The 18,263-nt window shown below is 43.2% G+C and overlaps 2 protein-coding genes across 8 annotated transcripts in view; one reads left to right on the top strand and one right to left on the bottom strand.

The window, feature by feature from the left end:
* LOC139415074 (TGF-beta-activated kinase 1 and MAP3K7-binding protein 2-like) overlaps positions 1-11,267 on the top strand; it is a 70,336-nt gene extending 59,069 nt beyond the window's left edge. For 2 of the 7 annotated variants that reach the window (XM_071162847.1, XM_071162848.1), the window contains exons 4-8: positions 2,079-2,239; positions 3,131-3,224; positions 4,010-4,105; positions 4,439-4,540; positions 8,986-11,267. In XM_071162847.1, coding sequence (XP_071018948.1) covers positions 2,079-2,239; positions 3,131-3,224; positions 4,010-4,105; positions 4,439-4,540; positions 8,986-9,125 — 593 coding nt within the window. In that variant the 3' untranslated portion in view covers positions 9,126-11,267. The remainder of the gene's footprint in view (positions 1-2,078; positions 2,240-3,130; positions 3,225-4,009; positions 4,106-4,438; positions 4,541-8,985) is intronic. The other 5 variants (XM_071162851.1, XM_071162852.1, XM_071162849.1 and 2 more) reach the window with 4 other exon arrangements.
* Positions 11,268-11,438: 171 nt separating this feature from the next.
* On the bottom strand, positions 11,439-18,263 carry LOC139415076 (ribonuclease ZC3H12A-like). The gene is made up of 6 exons (XM_071162854.1): positions 17,398-18,263; positions 15,380-15,934; positions 14,130-14,269; positions 13,667-13,901; positions 13,325-13,431; positions 11,439-12,778 (listed from the first exon to the last, which is right to left on the bottom strand). The coding sequence occupies exons 2-6, from the start codon at positions 15,709-15,711 to the stop codon at positions 11,766-11,768; spliced, it is 1,827 nt and encodes a 608-aa protein (XP_071018955.1). The 5' UTR covers positions 15,712-15,934; positions 17,398-18,263; the 3' UTR covers positions 11,439-11,765.

Below are 18,263 nucleotides of genomic sequence, written 5' to 3' on the forward strand. Positions count from 1 at the left end.
TCTTGGGTATGACGCTACAAGCTTGGCACACCTGTATTTGTGGAGTTTCTCCCATTCTTCTCTGCTGATCCTCTCAAACTCTGTCAGATTGGATTAGGTGCGTTGCTGCACAGCCATTTTCAGGTCTCCCAGAGATGTTCGATCGGGTTCAAGTACGGGCTCTGGCTGGGCCACTCAAAGACATTCAGAGACTTGTACCTAAGCCACTCAGGTCCTGAGCGCTCTGGAGCAGTTTTTTTAATCAAGGATCTCTTTGTACTTTGCTCCGTTCATCTTTCCCTCGATCCTGACTAGTCTCCCAGTCCCTGCCTCTGACAAACATCCCCACAGCATGGTGCAGCCACCACCATGCTTCACCGTAGGGATGGTGCCAGGTTTCCTCCAGATGTGACACTTGGCATTCAGGCCAAAGAGTTCAATATTGGTTTCATCAGACCAGAGAATCTTGTTTCTCATGGTCTGAGAGTCTTTAGGAGCTTTTTGGAAAACTCCAAGCGGGCTGTCATGTTCCTTTTACTGAGGAGTGGCATCCGTCTGGCCACTCTAACATAAAGGCCCGATTGGTGGAGCACTGCAGAGATTGTTGTCCTTCTGGAAGGTTCTCCCATCTCCACAGCGAAGGTCTAGCGCTCTAATAGAGGGACCATCAGGTTCTTGGTCACCTCCCTGACCGAGGCCCTTCTCCCCCGATTTCTCAGTTTGGCCTCTAGGAAGAGTCTTCCATTTAAGAATGATGGAGGCCACTGTTCTTGGGGACCTTCAATGCTGCAGAAATGCTTTGGTACCCTTCCCTGATCTGTGCCTCGACAATCCTGTCTTGGAGCTCTACGGACATTCCTTCGACCTCATGGCTTGGTTTTTGCTCTGACATCCACTGTCAACTGTGGGACCTTATATACACAGGTGTGTGCCTTTCCAAATCATGTCCACTCAATTGAATTTACCACAGGTGGACTCCAATCAAGTTGTAGAAACATCTCAAGAATTATAAATGGAAACAGGATGCACCTGAGCTCAATTTCGAGTCTCATAGCAAAGGGTCTGAATATTTTAGAATAAGGCTGTAACGTAACATAATGTGGAAAAGGTCAAGGGGTCTGAATACTTTCCGAAGTCACTGTAAATACTATGCATGCCAGTCTTTCTTGGCTAAGAGTTAAGGAGATTCTGACTGCATCACTTCTTTTCATAAGAAACATTCACGTGTTGAAAATTCCAAGTTGTTTGCTTAGTCAACTTACACACAGCTCTGACACCCACACACTTATCCCACCAGACATGCCAACCGGGTCTTTTCATAGTCTCAAAAATCCAGAAAAAATCATAGAAAGTGTACAGTATTATATAGAGCCATTATGGCATGGAACTCCCTTCCACCTCATATTGCTGAAATAAACAGCAAGCCTGGTTAAAAAAAAACAGACAAAACAACACCTCACGGCACAAGGCCATCTTTTGTGTGTATATATTGATATGTAGGCTATGTGTGCCATTTTTAGATGTATGTAGTTCTGTCCTGAAGCTGTTCCTGTCTATTAATCTTGTGTATTATGTTATGTTTAATGTTCTGTGTGGAGCCCATGAAGAGTAGCTGTGGCTTTCAAAACCTAATAAAATACCAAAACCCTACAGGAGGGTAGCTCTCCAGGAACAGGGTTGGAGTTAAAACCTACAGAAGGGTATCTCTCCAGGAACAGGGTTGGAGTTAAAACCTACAGGAGGGTAGCTCTCCAGGAACAGGGTTGGAGTTAAAACCTACAGGAGGGTAGCTCTCCAGGAGCAGGGTTGGAGTTAAAACCTACAGGAGGGTAGCTCTCCAGGAACAGGGTTGGAGTTAAAACCTACAGAAGGGTATCTCTCCAGGAACAGGGTTGGAGTTAAAACCTACAGGAGGGTAGCTCTCCAGGAGCAGGGTTGAAGTTAAAACCTACAGGAGGGTAGATCTCCAGGAACAGGGTTGGAGTTAAAACCTACAGGAGGGTAGCTCTCCAGGAACAGGGTTGGAGAGCACTGGTCTAAGCCATCAGTCTGCCCCCATGTCAGTTGTTTTGTGTTAATGTGTACTATGTATCTTGCAGCCCTGTTGGTTCACCAGAAGGCCCGCATGGACCGGCTGTGGCATGAGCTGGAGCTGAAGAAGAAGAAGCTGGAGAAGCTAAAAGAGGAAGTCAACGAGATGGAGAACAATCTGACCAGGAGACGGCTAGAACGATCCAACTCCCAGTCCCAAATCCCCTCGGTAAGTCCCCACAGACACTACTCTCCTAGCTACTGTCACAGGAGGTTGGTGGCACTTTAATTGGTGAAGACGGGCTTGTGGTAAGGACTGGAGCAGAATCAGTGGAGTGGTATCAAATACATCAAACACATGGTTCCCAGGTATGTAATTCCATTCCATTTGCTCAGTTCCGTCCATTATTATGAGCCGTCCTCCCCTCAGCATCCTCCTGTGCTGTATTCATGCGTTTAGTTTGGTCACCTTTGTTTACTACAGATTTAACTGCATATTATCTTCATAGATATCCGACTTGATAAGAAATTACTTCAAATGGGTACGGCATGTTTGAGATGTTGCTCAGTCTTAGTAGATCCATGGCAATTTGACTTCATAACTCACTCCTAAGTCACATAGTGTATTTACTGTATGTTTCTAAGGAATCCATGATTCAAAACGCACACACACTTCCATGTTTTCACCCAACGTCATGTTTACATTAAGCGTGCAGCTGTGAGTTTGTTGAAATATATCAGAATGCAAAATCAAGTGGTGCTTTGAGTTTTCGGTTTTTGTCAGCTATCAGTGTGTTAGTCAGGAGAGGAAAAAGGGGACATGGAAGGTCAAGTTAAAAGCCTGGAGTTCAGCTCAGTAGCTCTTGAGTTGTGTATTCTGTGTATTCACTAGGCCAGAGAGATCTGGAGAGAACTCTCCTTCTGCGGTGTTAGCCCACTTGGCTCCCTGCACCTCCATTGACGTAATATAGGCTAGGCTTGTGTTGTGTGTCAGTACTGTACAGCTTGTGCCTAGGCTGTCACTCTCTCTACTCCTCCACTGTGTCTCTTCAGCAGACAGTGCTGCCTGTCTGTCTGTAAATGGTGGTTTATATGAACCTGATTCATTCTCTCTTATCAGATTGAGGAAATGCAGCAGTTGCGATGCAACAACAGGATACTGCAGATCGACATTGACTGCTTAACTAAAGAAATCGATCTCCTTCAAACAAAAGGTAGGAGGCTCATTTGGTTTTGCTGGGTGCGCTTGTCAGTGTTGTGATGAATGAAACACCAGCTCTCTGTGTGTGATGTGCATACATGTGCTTGTACGTCCAGTGTGTTTATGGTGTACTGTGGTGTTTCAACATGCAGTCTTTTGCAATGCAAGGAAGGTTCAGGTTCAGCCTGGTGCTCATTTCATGTTTAGTAGTGTTTGTGTATTCTGTAATGGGGAGCGTACTGCGTAGCAGAGCGAGGCAGAGAGGGGGAAATGACCTGTGGAGTGTACAGTACAGCTGTAGTAGTAGCAGTAGGTCTGCATCTGCCAGGCCTAGTCTGGTCACATCCCCTCGGCACACGCAGTCAAGGTGCTGCCATTGTAATGTTAACCACCAGTTGTTTCCTGAATTGCATCCTGTTGCTAGTTGGTAACACGTGATTTATAGGCCCCCTGGCAGCTCTCCATGGTTGACAGGATGAATACACCAGCTTGCACAGTCACACAGGTGAAATACGGAGAAACAAAAGTGGCTCAGAAATTAATATGGCCTCTTACTGAAGCCAACAGACAAATATGTTAGGAGTAAAGTGTTATGGGTTTGTTTTCTAAGTTTATTTGTTTTTGTGATATAGGCCAAAACTTAAGGTGTTTGACTGCAGTGTTTTACTTGGGTCATATGTGTGACTGGTGTATGTATGTTCATATGCTATACTGATGCTCACTATTTCAATTTAGCTTAGGATGGCTTTGGTGCAGTCTCTGTCCTGTATTGCAATCCCTTGTTTCGGTTTGTTGCAGGACCACACTTTAATCCCAGCGCCATTCATAACTTCTATGACAACATTGGATTCCTAGGTCCTGTCCCACCCAAACCCAAAGGTACTTTATCTGTTGGTAAGTTTAGAAAAGGTTGCATGGTCGCCTCTGGACAACCAGACCCTCTTCTGCTTCCACTACCATCTGTCATTTTAAACTTTGTTATAAATTAATATCTATTAGTACTTGGGCTTTAGATCGGTACTTGTGATGGTTTCTAACAGGTATTTATTTCTATCCTGGTCAATTCTCATTACATCATGTATTCTTTCATCCTAACTGTTTTCATGTCTGTTAGGGTTTTCATTCATAAATGCTGTATTTTTCTGCATCTGTCATCTTTGATTCCCTGCCATTTCTCTCCTCAATCTCTTCCTTCCTTCCATTCATCCTGTGCTTGGGACCTGTCAGAGCCAGAGGGCCTGGGGAAAGACAGGAGAACATTTAATGTCACCTCCACCCTAACCATGGAACCCTCCTCTGCCCCTCCTCCCCCTGCTGCTCTCCCTCTGGGTTGGTACCTGTCACTCTGTCTGTCTTTCAGTCTGTCTGCCTGTCCCTCTGTCTGCCTGTCACTCTGTCTGTCACTCTGTCTGCCTGTCCCTCTGCCTGTCTGTCTGTCTGTCCCTCTGTCTGTCTGTCCCTCTATGTGTCTGTCACTCTGTCTGTCTGTCTGCCTGTCAATCTGTCTGTCTGTCTGCCTGTCCCTCTGTTTGTCTGCCTGTCCCTCTGTCTGTCTGCCTGCCCCTCTGTCTGTCTGCCTGTCCCTCTGTCTATCCCTCTGGGTTGGTACCTGTATCTCTGTCTGTTTTTCTGTCTGTCTTGTCTGTTTGTCCCTCTGTCTGCCTGTCCTTCTGTCTGCCTGTCGCTCTGTCTGCCTGTCCCTCTGTCTGTCTGCCTGTCCCTCTGTATCCCTCTGGGTTGGTACCTGTATCTCTGTCTGTTTTTCTGTCTGTCTTGTCTGTTTGTCTCTCTGTCTGTTTTTCTGTCTGTCTTATCTGCCTGTCCCTCTGTATTTCCTTCTGTCCCTCTGTCTGTCCCTCTGGGTTGGTACCTGTAGCTGTCTGTCTGTCTCTTTGTATGTCTGTCTAGCTGTCTGTCTTTCTGCCTGTCATCTGTCTTTCTGCCTGTTCCTCTGTCTGTCTGTCCCTCTGGGTTGGTACCTGTAGCTCTGTCTATCTGTCTGTATATCCATGTGTCTGTCCCAGTTGTCCAACATCTCCTTTTCCTCCTTCATACTGTGTAGGCCCTGTGTTCTTCCCATCCACAAAGGTGGTGATCCCTGACATCTTAATAATTATCACCCAATCTCAAAACTTGAGATTGTTCAGCGAAAATATTAGAACTCTTGGTAAATTCTCAGCTGTGGTCCTTTTTAGACAATTGTATTCTGAATTCTCACCAGTCAGGCTTTAGGCCAGGACACTGCACCATCTCGGCTGCTTCTCTAGTCATAAAGGACATACAGTGCCTTCAGAAAGTATTCATACCCCTTCACTTATTCTACATTTTGTTGTGTTATAGCCTGAATTCAAAATGGATTAAATTGATTGTTTTTCTGACCCATCTACACACATTACTCCATGATGACAAAGCAAAACAGGTTTTAAGAATATTTTTCACATTTATTGAAAATGAGATACAGAAATATCTAATTTAACTCACTCGGTAAGTATTCACACCCCTGAGTCAATACATGTTAGAATAACCTTTGGCTGTGAGTCTTTCTGGGTAAGTCTCTAAGAGCTTTACACACCTGGATTGTACAATATTTGCACATTATTATTTTTACAATTCTTCAAGCTCTGTCAAGTTGGTTGTTGATCATTGCTAGAGACATTTTCAAGTCTTGCCAGCGATTTTCAAGCTGATTTAAGACAACACTTTAACTAGACAACTCAGGAACATTCAATGTCGTCTTGGTAAGCAACTCCAGTGTATATATGACCTTGTGTTTTACATTATTGTCCTGCTGAAAGGTGAATTTGTCTCCAAGAGTCTGTTGGAAAACAGACTGAACCAGGTTTTCCTCTAGGATTTTGCCTGTGCTCAGCTCTATTTTTGTTTATTTTTATCCTAAAAAAAACTCCCTAGTCCTTGCCATTGAGAAGCATACCCATAACATGACGCAACACCACACTGTTTGAAAATATGAAGAGTGATACTCAGTGATGTGTTGTGTTGGATTTGTCCCAAACAAAATGCTTTATATTCAGGAAATAAAGTTAATTTCTTTGCCACATTTTTTGCAGTTTTACTTTAGTGTCTTATTGCAAACAGAATGCATGTTGATAGAATATTTGTTATTCTATACAGGCTTCCTTCTTTTCACTCTGTCATTTAGGTTAGTATTGTGGAGGAACTACAATGTTGTTGATCCATCCTCAGTTTTCTCCCATCACAGCCAGTAAACTGTGTAACTGTTTTAAAGTTACCATTGGCCTCATGATGAAATCCCTGAGTGGTTGTAGTGACTGGGTGTATTGATACACCGTGCAAAGTGTAATTAATAACTTCACTATGCTTAAAGGGATATTAAATATCTGCTTTTTTTATTACGACCCATCTACCAAATAGGTGCCCTTCTTTGCGAGGCATTGGAAAACCTCCCTGGTCTTTGTGGTTGAATCTGTGTTTGAGACTCAATGCTCGACTGAGGAACCTTACAGATAATTGTATGAGTAGGGTACAGAGATGAGGTAGTTATTCAAAATCATGTTAAACACTACTATTGCACACAGAGTGAGTCCATGCAACTGATGTGACTTGTTAAGCACATTTTTACTCCTGAACTTAATTAGGCTTCTCATAACATTTTCATTTTTAATTAGTTTGTAAACATTTCTAAAAACATATTTCCACATTGATTTTATGGGGCATTGTGTGTAGGCCAGTGACACAAAATCAACATTTAATCCATTTTAAATTCAGGCTGTAACACAACAAAATGTGGAAAAAGCCAAGGGGTGTGAATACTTTCTGAAGACACTGCAGTTAACGCACTAGACAGGAAACAGCACGGTGCTGCGCTTTATATTGATCTGTCGAAAGCATTCAATATGGTTAATCATGCACTCTGCTATAGAGGCGATCTGAAATTGGTCTTGACCAAGCAGCTGGTTAAACAACTACCTGCACGACAGAAGTCTATGTATATCTGCTGATGGAGTTCAGTTTAATTAACATAACCAAAGGAGTGCCACAAGGCTCAATACAAGGCCCTTTACTGTTCACTATTTACATTAGTACTGTTGGTTTGTCCCTGAATAATAATAACTGGGGCCTACATCTATGCAGATGACACAGTAATACACAGTAATATTCCTGTGCCCCCTCAGTGCAGCAGGCCATTCACAACCTTCAGCTTGGCTTTGATTCAATTCAAGAGTCCCTCACCTATCTTCAATCAGTGATAAATGTTGATAAAAATAGTTTATGTTGTTCTCCAGGTAAAATTGACCCTAAAGACCTGCTTATCTGCACCTTGAAGGGAGCCCAAATTGAGCAAGTCCCTCATAATAAGTATTTAGAGGTGGATGCTGGTGGGAGGAGCTATTGGAAGATGGGCTCATTGTAATGGTTGGAATGGAATGAATGGAACGGTGTAAAGCATGCGGTTTCCATATGTTTGATGTGTTTGATACCGTTCCAACCATTACAATGAGCCTGTTCTTCTATAGCTCCTCCCACCAGTCTCCGCTGGTATTTAGGTATTTGGGTTGATGATAAGCTGTCCTTTAAAACACATATTTAAAAACTGACAAAGAAGCAGAGACTTAAGATCGGTTTCCTTCATAGAAAAAAATCTGGCCTTACTTTTGAAAATGAGAGGAAGATTGTTCAAGCATCGTACTGACAAGCATAGTACTGACTATGATGATATAATCTACATGCACCCAGCAGCCTCTGTTTTAAAACCTTTAGATTCAGTCTATCACTGGAGGCAATTTTCATACACATCATTGCCTTTTATATAGTTCTGTTGGCTGTGAGTCTCTGACTACCAGAAGGGCACAACATTGGCTGCTATTTGTATATAAAGCAGTTCTCGAGAAACTCCCATACTACCTCACCTCACTTCTAAATTGGAAATCCAGCCAACATCAGACTCGCTCTCAAGACTGACTGGTTCTAGAAGATTTGCAGATCTCCATAGAGTTCAGGAAGATTGCTTTTAGTAATTGTGCCCCTGTAGCATGGAATGACCGGCAGGCCACTTTGATGCTTGACTCGCTGGTCTCGAATGGTCAGTTCAGGACTTTGAGGAGGAATGTGCTGAAGGAGAAATGCACTTGTTTTGATTGATGTGTAATTTTATCTGCTGCTTTTGAATTTGAATGTGTAATTGTACATTTTTAGTGTTGTATTGAGATGGATCATGTTGGTTTATTGTTCCCTCTGGTCTCAATGGGTTTCCCCTGATTAATAAAGGTCAAATACTAAATGTTTATCAAAGCCACCTTGCACACCTTTTCCTAACAATCTTACAACAGATGACCTTCACATACAATGTTGCCATTTCACACAAAGAAAGCACCATTGACATTTGTCGATGAGAGGTTTGCATGTTGTTGCTTTTTTAACATTTGATAGGATTCTCCTAGCACTCTGATACTTCCTTAGCATTAAGTGTTTTCTTGTGCAATACACATCCTGGAGAGTGAAAGAACCAGAGTGATTCACCAACTACCAACAACTGCCAATTCAACCCATCAGTGATGCAAGGACAATATTCCAGTTTTATTGCAGAAACCAAAACAGCACTGTATATGGTGATAGCTAGATACACCCCTAATATTCAAGGGTATAATTTGAAGGAACAACCCTTGACAGTCTGACCCCATTTTGATTGATGTTCTACAGCTGACTGTGTGTCTGTGTGTTTATCTCTGGAGTCTGTTGGGTGACTAACTCCTCTCTGTCTACCGCTCTCTCTTTCCTTCCCTCCCTCCATCCAGAGTCGAGCAGTAAGAGCGTTAAGACTGTAGCAGACCAGGAGGAAGACGAGGGGACGCAGTGGAGCTGCACGGCCTGCACCTTCCTCAACCACCCCGCCCTCAACCGCTGTGAACAGTGCGAGTTCCCACGGCACTTCTGAGCCACAAAGACGCCAACAATACCAACAACCCGCATCACTTTTCAATGCGAATCAAGGAAACTACATTAGAAAATACTGTTTTTTTCCCTTCTTTTTCTAGTGGTAAGAAAATGAATGGACAGGGGTTTGTAGTTTTTTCCATTTTGGGACTGTTTCTTTCCCCCCTCCAAGGTTTGTAGTTTTTTTTCCATTTTGGGACTGTTTCTTTCCCCCCTCCTCCAAGGTTTGTAGTTTTTTCCATTTTGGGACTGTTTCTTTCCCCCCTCCTCCAAGGTTTGTAGAATGCTATCCACTGAAGGCTTGACTGGATAGTGTTTACAGGTTGTGTTACTTTACTAAGCCAGCAGAGTTGGATGATACCTCACCTTGGAGTCTCTGCATGCGTGGGGTCACCCCCCTCTCCCTCCTCCTGCTCAACGCTCGGCAGGCGACTTTACCCCTGGGGGTGCCTCGCCTTTTCCATATACAGTATTAACAAGTTGTCCTGCAGTGTGTTGGCACACACAAACACGTGTATGGGTGCCAACGTGCATTTGCTGATTTTTTTCTTCTGTGATTCTAATCAGGAATGGGAACTTTGGTCAGCCGTCACCTCACACCTGAAGGGAAAACTAACAGACTACTTGTTGACAATTTGTTTGGTTGCTGTTTCTAGAGGATGACAGGGGGAAACTTAACTGCCACCAAAACTTTTCTCTCGTCTTCTGTAATGTCCCTTATCAATCTGCGTCTCTTCAATCTAGAGTAAAAAGAACGGAAACTCAATTGCATGCTTTATGTGTACAGTACATGGAGGGAGGAAATACCATTGTGCTTTTTACTGTACATCATTTATGATTGTGCCTTAAATGCCTTCTTCCTCACTATGAATCACTTGTATTTCCTGTAAGTATAGCTTTATAGACTTTATTTACTTTGTTTTGTCTTGTTTTGTTTTCATTTTCTTTCAAACCAATAAGTACGCTGTCCCTTTTAAGCTTTTTACTTGATTTCTGTGAGAATTGAAGCATTGTGAGAAAAAAGAGGCGCAGTTGAATGAAAACTATGCAGTCATGAAGCTTCTTCTGCTCAGTCTGTCGTTCATCGCTTGTGTATATGCTGAATTCCCTGTGTACGATCTGCAGATGCAGCAAAGTCAAAAGAAAGATGGAGGAGTTTTTTTTTAGGATGCAAGAGCTCTTGGACAGGTGAAAAAAGCTCATAAGCAGAATGACAAACTGCCATCTTATCTGACAACTGGAATGTAGGTTTAATATTTGGGGACTTTTACACCTCAGTGCCAAGAGATGCATGAATTTTACAGTTCACCTAAAACTTGCATCAGAATAGAAGCTTTCGAGTCGGATGAAAGAAAGACGGACTTTGGTAATTGTATTAAGGTGTTAAGGCCCTTGTACAGCTTGGTGGAAGGCGACTGTTTCCTGAGGGCTTTCAGAATCAAAATATTTTGCTATGCAGTATAAATTGGGTAAGTGTTCCAAATGAATATGTTTTAAAGTATTCCTCTTTCAAATCAGCAGATATTTATATAGGTATGTGCTTTACTACCCCTGGCCAGAAGTTTAGAATATCTCCTCTAATAAAAGACAATAAGGACAGTGCCATTGTTATATTTCCAATAAAGTGAGACAAAATAGTGTCTGTCCTCATTGTATAATCATGTTTTTATTTGGTTAAATTTGTCCTGTGAAGCTTTTTTTTTATGAGGATAGTTTAAAAGTTTACCATTGTAATGATTTTACCTTAATTGTGGAATGGGTTATTATTGTTTGTTTTTCACATTGTGAAATGCTGCCACACATTACTGCCTTAGAATGGCATTTGTATTGACAATCTATGCAGTCACAAATTACGATGTCTTTTTTTTTTTTTTTACCAAGCTTAGTATTGTCAAAAACTGATTCGGTAGAAGCCAAATTCTTAGTTGTCTCTTAAGCACTTATAACATTTTTTTCTGTAAAAACCCCAAAGAAACAAATTGTTCAGCTTTATCTGCAGCTCGGTGTGAAGTCGGTTAATAAATGTTTTATTCATTAAAAAAAACTAATTTGGATAACTAAAGTGTTTTTTTGATTTTAGCTGGGAAACTGTCTTTGTAACAGATAAGTTATTTGTAAAAATAAAAAAAAATCTATTCTGAAATTCTGGATTTCTTACTAGATATTCCACATTTAGATTCCATTCCATTGGTTGTTGGCTTGCATTGTCACATCTCCTCACTCCAGTAGATGGCAGTAGAGACCTAAAATAGTTGGTATGATAAAGTTCAGGAAGCTTGGCAGTGTAAATTGGTAAATGAGACAGATCATCAGACAATTTTCAAGGACTTATTTTTAATATGGACAACAAACAAATGACAAGGACAGTATTATTCTGCATACCGTACAGGTTAACACCCATTTTGTCAAATAGCTTCCCTCAGTTTGAGGCTACATGTTAAAACAACACATGCTGCTTTGATAATCTTTAAGGCAATGCTAGATTCAAAATGAACTAGCATCATTCAGGAGATGGTAGTGCATTGCACTTGACCTATATACATACATAGGAAATTCAGCACAGACTGCTACATTTTCAAGCTTGTCTCTAGTCTGCTGAGGAACTACTGTGTTTAATGCTTACAGAGAAAGATCTTGCACGTTAGAAGGGAACGTGACTGGTTCTGAACCTCTGGATCAGAGGAACCAGCTCTGACTTGTTGAGGGTGTGTGGGTACAGACTCATCACATAGTCTACCATGCTGGGGGGGAAGAGGGTGCTGAGCTGGTTCTTCACACTCCTCCTCTGCTCACTATCTGCAGCTTTACCGCCATTGGACCTGGTCATCTCCACTCTCTCGCCAGAGAGGCCCTGTCCCAGGCTGTGTTCTGGGAGGCTGTGACTCTGCCTTTGTGGGGGAGGACTCTGAAAGTACTGCTGCTCGGTGAAATGGATGGGGTTACTGTGAACAACATAGGAGCTCTTTCTTAGCTGTGGCTGGAGATGCTGGTGGCCGTACATGCACTGGCTGCACTCACAGCTCTGTGAGTGGTCACAGCCACACTGTAGCAGTCTTTGGTGGGCATAGTGGACTCCCGAGGAAGGACCACCCAGGCTGAGCCTCTGTGTGTTGCTGCCGTAACTGTGGCTGCTGTAAGTGCTGGAAGGGTAGACGTCCCCACTGCCCTGGCTGCACCCGGCCACCCCACTGCTGTATGTGTAAGACACCCCGGGCCCCTTGGGGTTGTTTGTCTGGTCCTGGACATATAGTCCGGACAGGGAGGTCTCCAAGGAGCCAAAGGCCTCGTCAGTGTCTGGGCTGGGGCAGAAGTGGTGGCTGGATTTGTGCTGTAGAACTGGGCTGCCTGTTTCTCTCTGGCTAGTGAACTGATCACTTGGCAAAGCCCTGTGGGAATGGGAATGTTCATTTTTTCTAAGGTGAGGCGGTGTGGAAGGATATCTGTGTAGATGATTAGTAGTGTGATCCGGCTCATAAAGGGATGTGTAGATATGGCCCTCCTGGCCGAGGCCTGAGGGGAGAAATGACCACTCCCTGTCTGTCTGAGCAGCAGGTTTGCTCTTGGCTCTAAGTTCATCTGCTACAGACAGCTGCGATTGGTTGGAGCGCTCTGGGTGGTAGAACTTGCACTTCACTCCATAAGTACACTTCTTCCCTGGAAAGAAACATATAAGGAATATTTATGGGCTTTCAAAAACATGGCTCACATATGTAACCCTGTAACTCTTTAAAGAGACTGTCAACTAGGATGTGTGTCTGTCTGAGTGCACTCACTGTAAAGCCCTCTTCCACCCTTCTTTAGTACTGTAAACACACTTAGCAAAGCAAACAAAATATGTCTAGTCTCCAGCCTGTTTTTGTTCCACTAGGTACACGGCAGAGTGCTATGAGGGTCTGTTGTACTCCTCTGACAGGAATAATCCCAGGCCTGCCGTTAGCTTTATTATCCTGGGTGTTGATAATAAGGTATTTTGTTTGTGAGTGGCGCTGTGCTGTAGCCTTGGAGTGGTGCTGCTCCCCCATTGCCAACAGCCGACTGACAGGCAGCCAAATGGAATTACAACCGACCCAACTACTAGTCACAAACTACAAATCAAATCCTGCTCAGCTGGCTCACTTTGGATGAGTTACAGTCAAAACCCCCAGGTGAATGATGTAGGAAACTGAAAATAAAAGTGTGTATTGTAAAATATCTACCAACCATATGGGCAACGCTCCTTCTTGTTTTCTGGGGTCCACTGCTTTATTCTCAGAAAGTTGTCAATCGTTGGGCCATTCCTTCCCAGAGGATCATCAGGAGGCATGAACCTTGAATATAAAGTCATATGAATAAGACGTAAACATGATGCCCAAAACTCTTGAAGTCAAGTCTTCATTACAGATGTATTACAAGTATATAAGCAGGAGGGATTTTGTAGGTGGTGTAACAGGTGGTATACCATCTCTCATATGCCAACCCCAAATTAAAATGGTTTATATCCTCCTTATAGGCCCTGCATCAGATGCCCTCTTAGATGCTGTAAGTCTTAGTGTTGGGACTTACTTGTCATTGGCAAAGCTGTACATCAACAGCCTTTCCTCTATAAACGTCTTCCACTCTGGCTTCTCTATCTGCAGGTCTCTGTAGTTGTCATTGGACACAACGATGCCATTGGACTCGTAGGCCAGTTTGATGATGTAGCGGTCGTCGTAACACACCACTCTCTTCCCGTTGACGCAGCGTGATGGGGTGTACACCAGGATCTTTCTCTTCTCCAGCTCATGGAGGATGGGCTGATCTGCAGGGTCACGTGACGAGAGGTTAGAGTTCCATAGACTTGATGGATTGTATCATATCAATCATTAAAAAGACAAGAAAGTAGTGCACAGCATACAGGGTGTAAACCACAATTCTCAGTTATAAAAGGCCATCAATACTGCATGGTGTAGGTGCTCAGTGTGTTGGTGACCTGTGGCTCCACAGTGCCATCTAGCCCTGGTCAGATAGTATAACAGGTGTGTCCTACCTGTCATGGGGGCCTCAGGACGGGGTTGCTCCTTTCTCCACAGAGGCACGAACACTGTGATGTCACGGATACCTCTCTCCAAAAACCACCTAACTGCCAGCAACAGCCCCCGGCATGAAAACACTTGCTTGTTGCCATGGCTGCAAAGACAGGAGCCACAGTAGAACATTAGCTTCCCTTTTTCAGTTCTAAAACGACTGAAGCCAGCTAGCTGTGTGACTCACCTACTCCAATTCACTCTTTTGCATAGCCCCAGCAAAGAGACTGTTGTGTGTCCTTTAATCCCAGAAACAAGTCTAAAGTGAAAACTATCTCCCCAAATTACCAAAAACTGGAATAACAGAAAGTATTGGAGAAGATATAATGTCACACTTCTGTAACCTTGTATAACATGTGAGCTGCAGCATCCTAATAGTGGTGCGATGTCTCCAGCAATACTTTAGACAGGCCTAAGACCTAAAATGCTATAAGGCCTCCCAGACCCTGACTGGCAGCTGATCACAGGGAGTGGATCATTTGCCTATACAGACAGCACTATATATAACGTGGGGTTTCCCTGCACTCAACCATCAGGAAGTGGTAGGCAACTTTGCATAACAGGACACCAAAGATAAGACATTGTTGCCTTATAAAGCCACTGGGGCAGGGCACCGAACCCAACAACAATAGCACAGGTTATAGAATATACACAATGATTAGTATAAAGATGTACTTTGCTTAAAAGTTTAGGTAGTGTTTTGGAGTTAAAGCTTTAGGGACAGAGACCTTTAGGAACAAGGAAACTCAGGACTTGAGTAATCAAAGGCTGCTTTGTAAGCAAACTTGTCACTGAGATTTATGCCAGAGTTAATTTGAGTAAGAGGAGTGAGTTTGCCTGAGAAGTAGAATCCATCAAAGTTTAGCACCCCCCCAGCTTTAGTTTGAGACACGTGATCTGTGTTGGACAAAATAACATCTGATTTATGAGAAGTGAACTTCTCGTTTTGTTCCTCTCAGTTTCGGGCTGCAGTGTCAACACCTACTTCTGTCACCTGTTGATTATTTCAAAGTATTTGTAGCATGTGTTTTTCACTATTGTTATAACATATCTGACAATACAGGTGCTGTGGGTGACCAGATAAATCGCTTTGTGGTTATGTTTTCATTAGTACATACATTAGCTTAATTAGTGCCAGCATTTCATTTAATACTCTGTCTTTATCTATTTAATGCTAAAATTCCTATAGTCCAAAATTAAGTAGTACTCTCACCTCATGGCCACATTGCTTCCATCAATTACCACCGGTCTGAATCCCAAAGTGGGATCCCTGTCTGTAGCTGAGCTGGGCCGTAGGGACTGGCTGGGGTGAGGAGAGCTGCAGCCTCGAGGGACCAGCTGTGGGCTGGAGTGGGCTGAGCGGCTGGCTGGTATGGATGGGGTGGTGGTGGTTGTTGTAGTGGTGATTTGGCAGGTCTTGATCAGCTCCTCCAGTATTTCGTTGGTCTCGGCGTCATGACGCAGGCTCTCTAGCACACGCACAATGTCACTATGGGAGTAGCCCAGCTTGAGGAAGCGCTCCACTTTTCCATTCTGCTGGTCCATGCTGCTGGTCCTCAGCTCAGTGTGGCACACTCTGCCTCAGGTCTGTCAGTGTCTAGTATTAGTATCCTTCCAGGCTCCTGTCAGGACTGTCTGTTGGGGAATCCTCCTCGTCTCCTTTTTCTATCACTTCATCACGGTTTCCACAACAACAGCATCAGTTTTGGAAGATCTGACAGGTGCAGGAAGGCCAGGGGGGGGGGGGTGAGGTGAGGCAACCTCAACTCTGTAAACACATGAAGAAACATGGTGGAGGTCACGGGGCTTTCAAATACTTTCAATGTGGTTAGGTGCACACTGCACAAGGATAGAATCGGCTGCTCGCGCCGCCACAGTCTCATGACTGCACGCAGACGCTCACGTCATACTGGTCTAGAAAGCCCCTATAGGCTCAGGTGAACTTAAATAAAGTGTTTGATACAACTAGCGCCCGTTGTCATAACAAATATAGACCACCGGAATTAATGAGGATATTCCTCTCTTTGAACCAAAACAGAAATGTTTTATGATATTTGTTTCGCAAATACTTTACATCAGTCCAGTCAGACACATCCTCCATTTAGTGGTCTGGAAAACCCCAATAATTATTTTACAAAGTGACTCTACCAATGACTGAGTATAAAAGGTAGAAAAGTTACATGCTGTGCATACCTTCACCACACCCTTTACCTTCTATTCTGGGTAGGCCTATGGAATGTTGAGGTTATATCTAAGAATAGCAACATATTTAGAAAGTGTTAAAAGCTTCAGGAATGTATTTTTCACCAATCGTGGACTATCATGGTGACAGTGAACAAGCACAAATTGAAACTCCTCATCTCTACTTTAACATGCAGTGTTACATGCACACACACACACACACACACACACGTTTGTATGCCCCATTATCTGTTTCCTAAGAGCACCCTTTCATCCCGACCGCATTCAAATTTGAAAGGCACTGGTGTTTTCAAGATCAAATCTAATTTTATTTGTCACATACGCCGAATACAACAGGTGACAGACAACCTTAGACAGAGTAGACTCAACAGACAGAGTCCTGACAGGAGTTTGATAAGAGACGTGTTTAATGTTTATTGATACATCATAAAAGCCTCTTGGAGAATAAGGAAGAAAATGTCAGGCTAAGACAAACATTGCTCAGTTTACAAGTAAACTCTAATAGAGAAGCATACCATGCCAGTTAATGCACAACTATATAGGGGTGATAATTCCAAGATAAATATGGGTTACGATACCCCACACCCCCACTCATTTGCACGTGACAAAAGTGAGATTAGGGTTGTTGATCTTCTACCTCTGAATAGTTTGAACAATCTACTTCTAACCACATCCTCTCTCACCGCTGCATCTCAAACCAGAACACTCTTTCTGCACCACCTCTACAAGACTAGACACAGTCCTGAATGCAGAGTATGAGGCTTCCCACGCCTGTCTTACAACGATCACACACTTCGTGTCTCACTTGCTGTGAACTGTGTGGTAGTTGAAATGAACACTTGCCAAACTCTCAAGCACACAACATACAGACAATCCTAGTGAACTATCAAAGAAACCAAAACTACCCAAATAAATGATATCAGCTCTAAGAAGTTAAACATTTACATACAGTAAACCCTTGCAGCTGAACAAGATTTGGATATTAGGTGGATTGTGTGCTAATTCTGCTCCATCTCTCTCTCTACTTACAGTTCCAGTAGGTGGCAGTTAGAAGGAGCATCAATCAGCCTGCTTGTCTGGTGGAGAACCTGTTGATGTGTGTGAGAGAGCGTCAATCTCATGGAGAGACAGAACCTGTGTGTACTCTTATTAGTCATATGAGGAAGTCTCCAGAGACTTTGCTCAGACCAATGCCAGCAAGGAAGCAAAAGACAAATGCAATCATTTCACTTCCTCATCTGAGCCCAATACAGAGTCTGGGTCAGAATGCAGCTTGTTATAGGTAAGCCCCTTCCCGTCTTTCTTTGATCTTCCTGGTGTGGCATTACAACACAGTGGGACTGCCTGAGACTTGATACTGTACCTAGCCAGTTACCCGGCACTGTTCTTACTTTGTACTGTTACATATTGTTCAGTAGTAGGTGAAGTTCTATTGAATATGAGGTTAGTTCTTGAAATATGAGCAGCTTGTATTAGATTCATATCGTAAGAGCGGACGTTTAATAACCCCAACATACACCACAGGTGGCACCTTAATTGGGGAGGATGGGCTCGTGGTAATGGCTGGAGCAGAATAGGTGGAATGATATCAAATTCCATTTACTCTGTTCCAGCCATTATTATGAGCCGTCCTCCACTCAGCAGCCTCCACTGACGTACACACACTACCACACACATAATTTTGAATCTGAAACAAGAAGAATAGCTTTAAGGAACGGTGAAATATAATTCAATTTGCATAACATGCCATAGTGGTATGTCTGTCAAAATAAAGTCTATAGTTGAAAATCTAGAGCTTGTCTTTCTTGTGATACAGCACACACACAGAGGCTGATACTACTACGTATTTCCCTCTGGAATGCCAGATACCATTTCCTCCTGCAATGAACTCACCT

This window comes from Oncorhynchus clarkii, chromosome 8 (genome assembly GCF_045791955.1).
Source record: "Oncorhynchus clarkii lewisi isolate Uvic-CL-2024 chromosome 8, UVic_Ocla_1.0, whole genome shotgun sequence".
Classification (NCBI taxonomy): Eukaryota; Metazoa; Chordata; class Actinopteri; order Salmoniformes; family Salmonidae; genus Oncorhynchus; species Oncorhynchus clarkii.

Excerpts from the sequence above, each read along its gene's own strand:
- LOC139415076 (XM_071162854.1), bottom strand. The coding sequence starts at position 15,711 with ATGGACCAGCAGAATGGAAAAGTGGAGCGCTTCCTCAAGCTGGGCTAC. Across the intron at positions 14,270-15,379 it reads GGAAGCAATGTGGCCATGAG|CCATGGCAACAAGCAAGTGT; the intron begins GTGAGAGTACTA and ends CTGTCTTTGCAG. Across the intron at positions 13,902-14,129 it reads TCCTGAGGCCCCCATGACAG|ATCAGCCCATCCTCCATGAG; the intron begins GTAGGACACACC and ends GTGACCCTGCAG.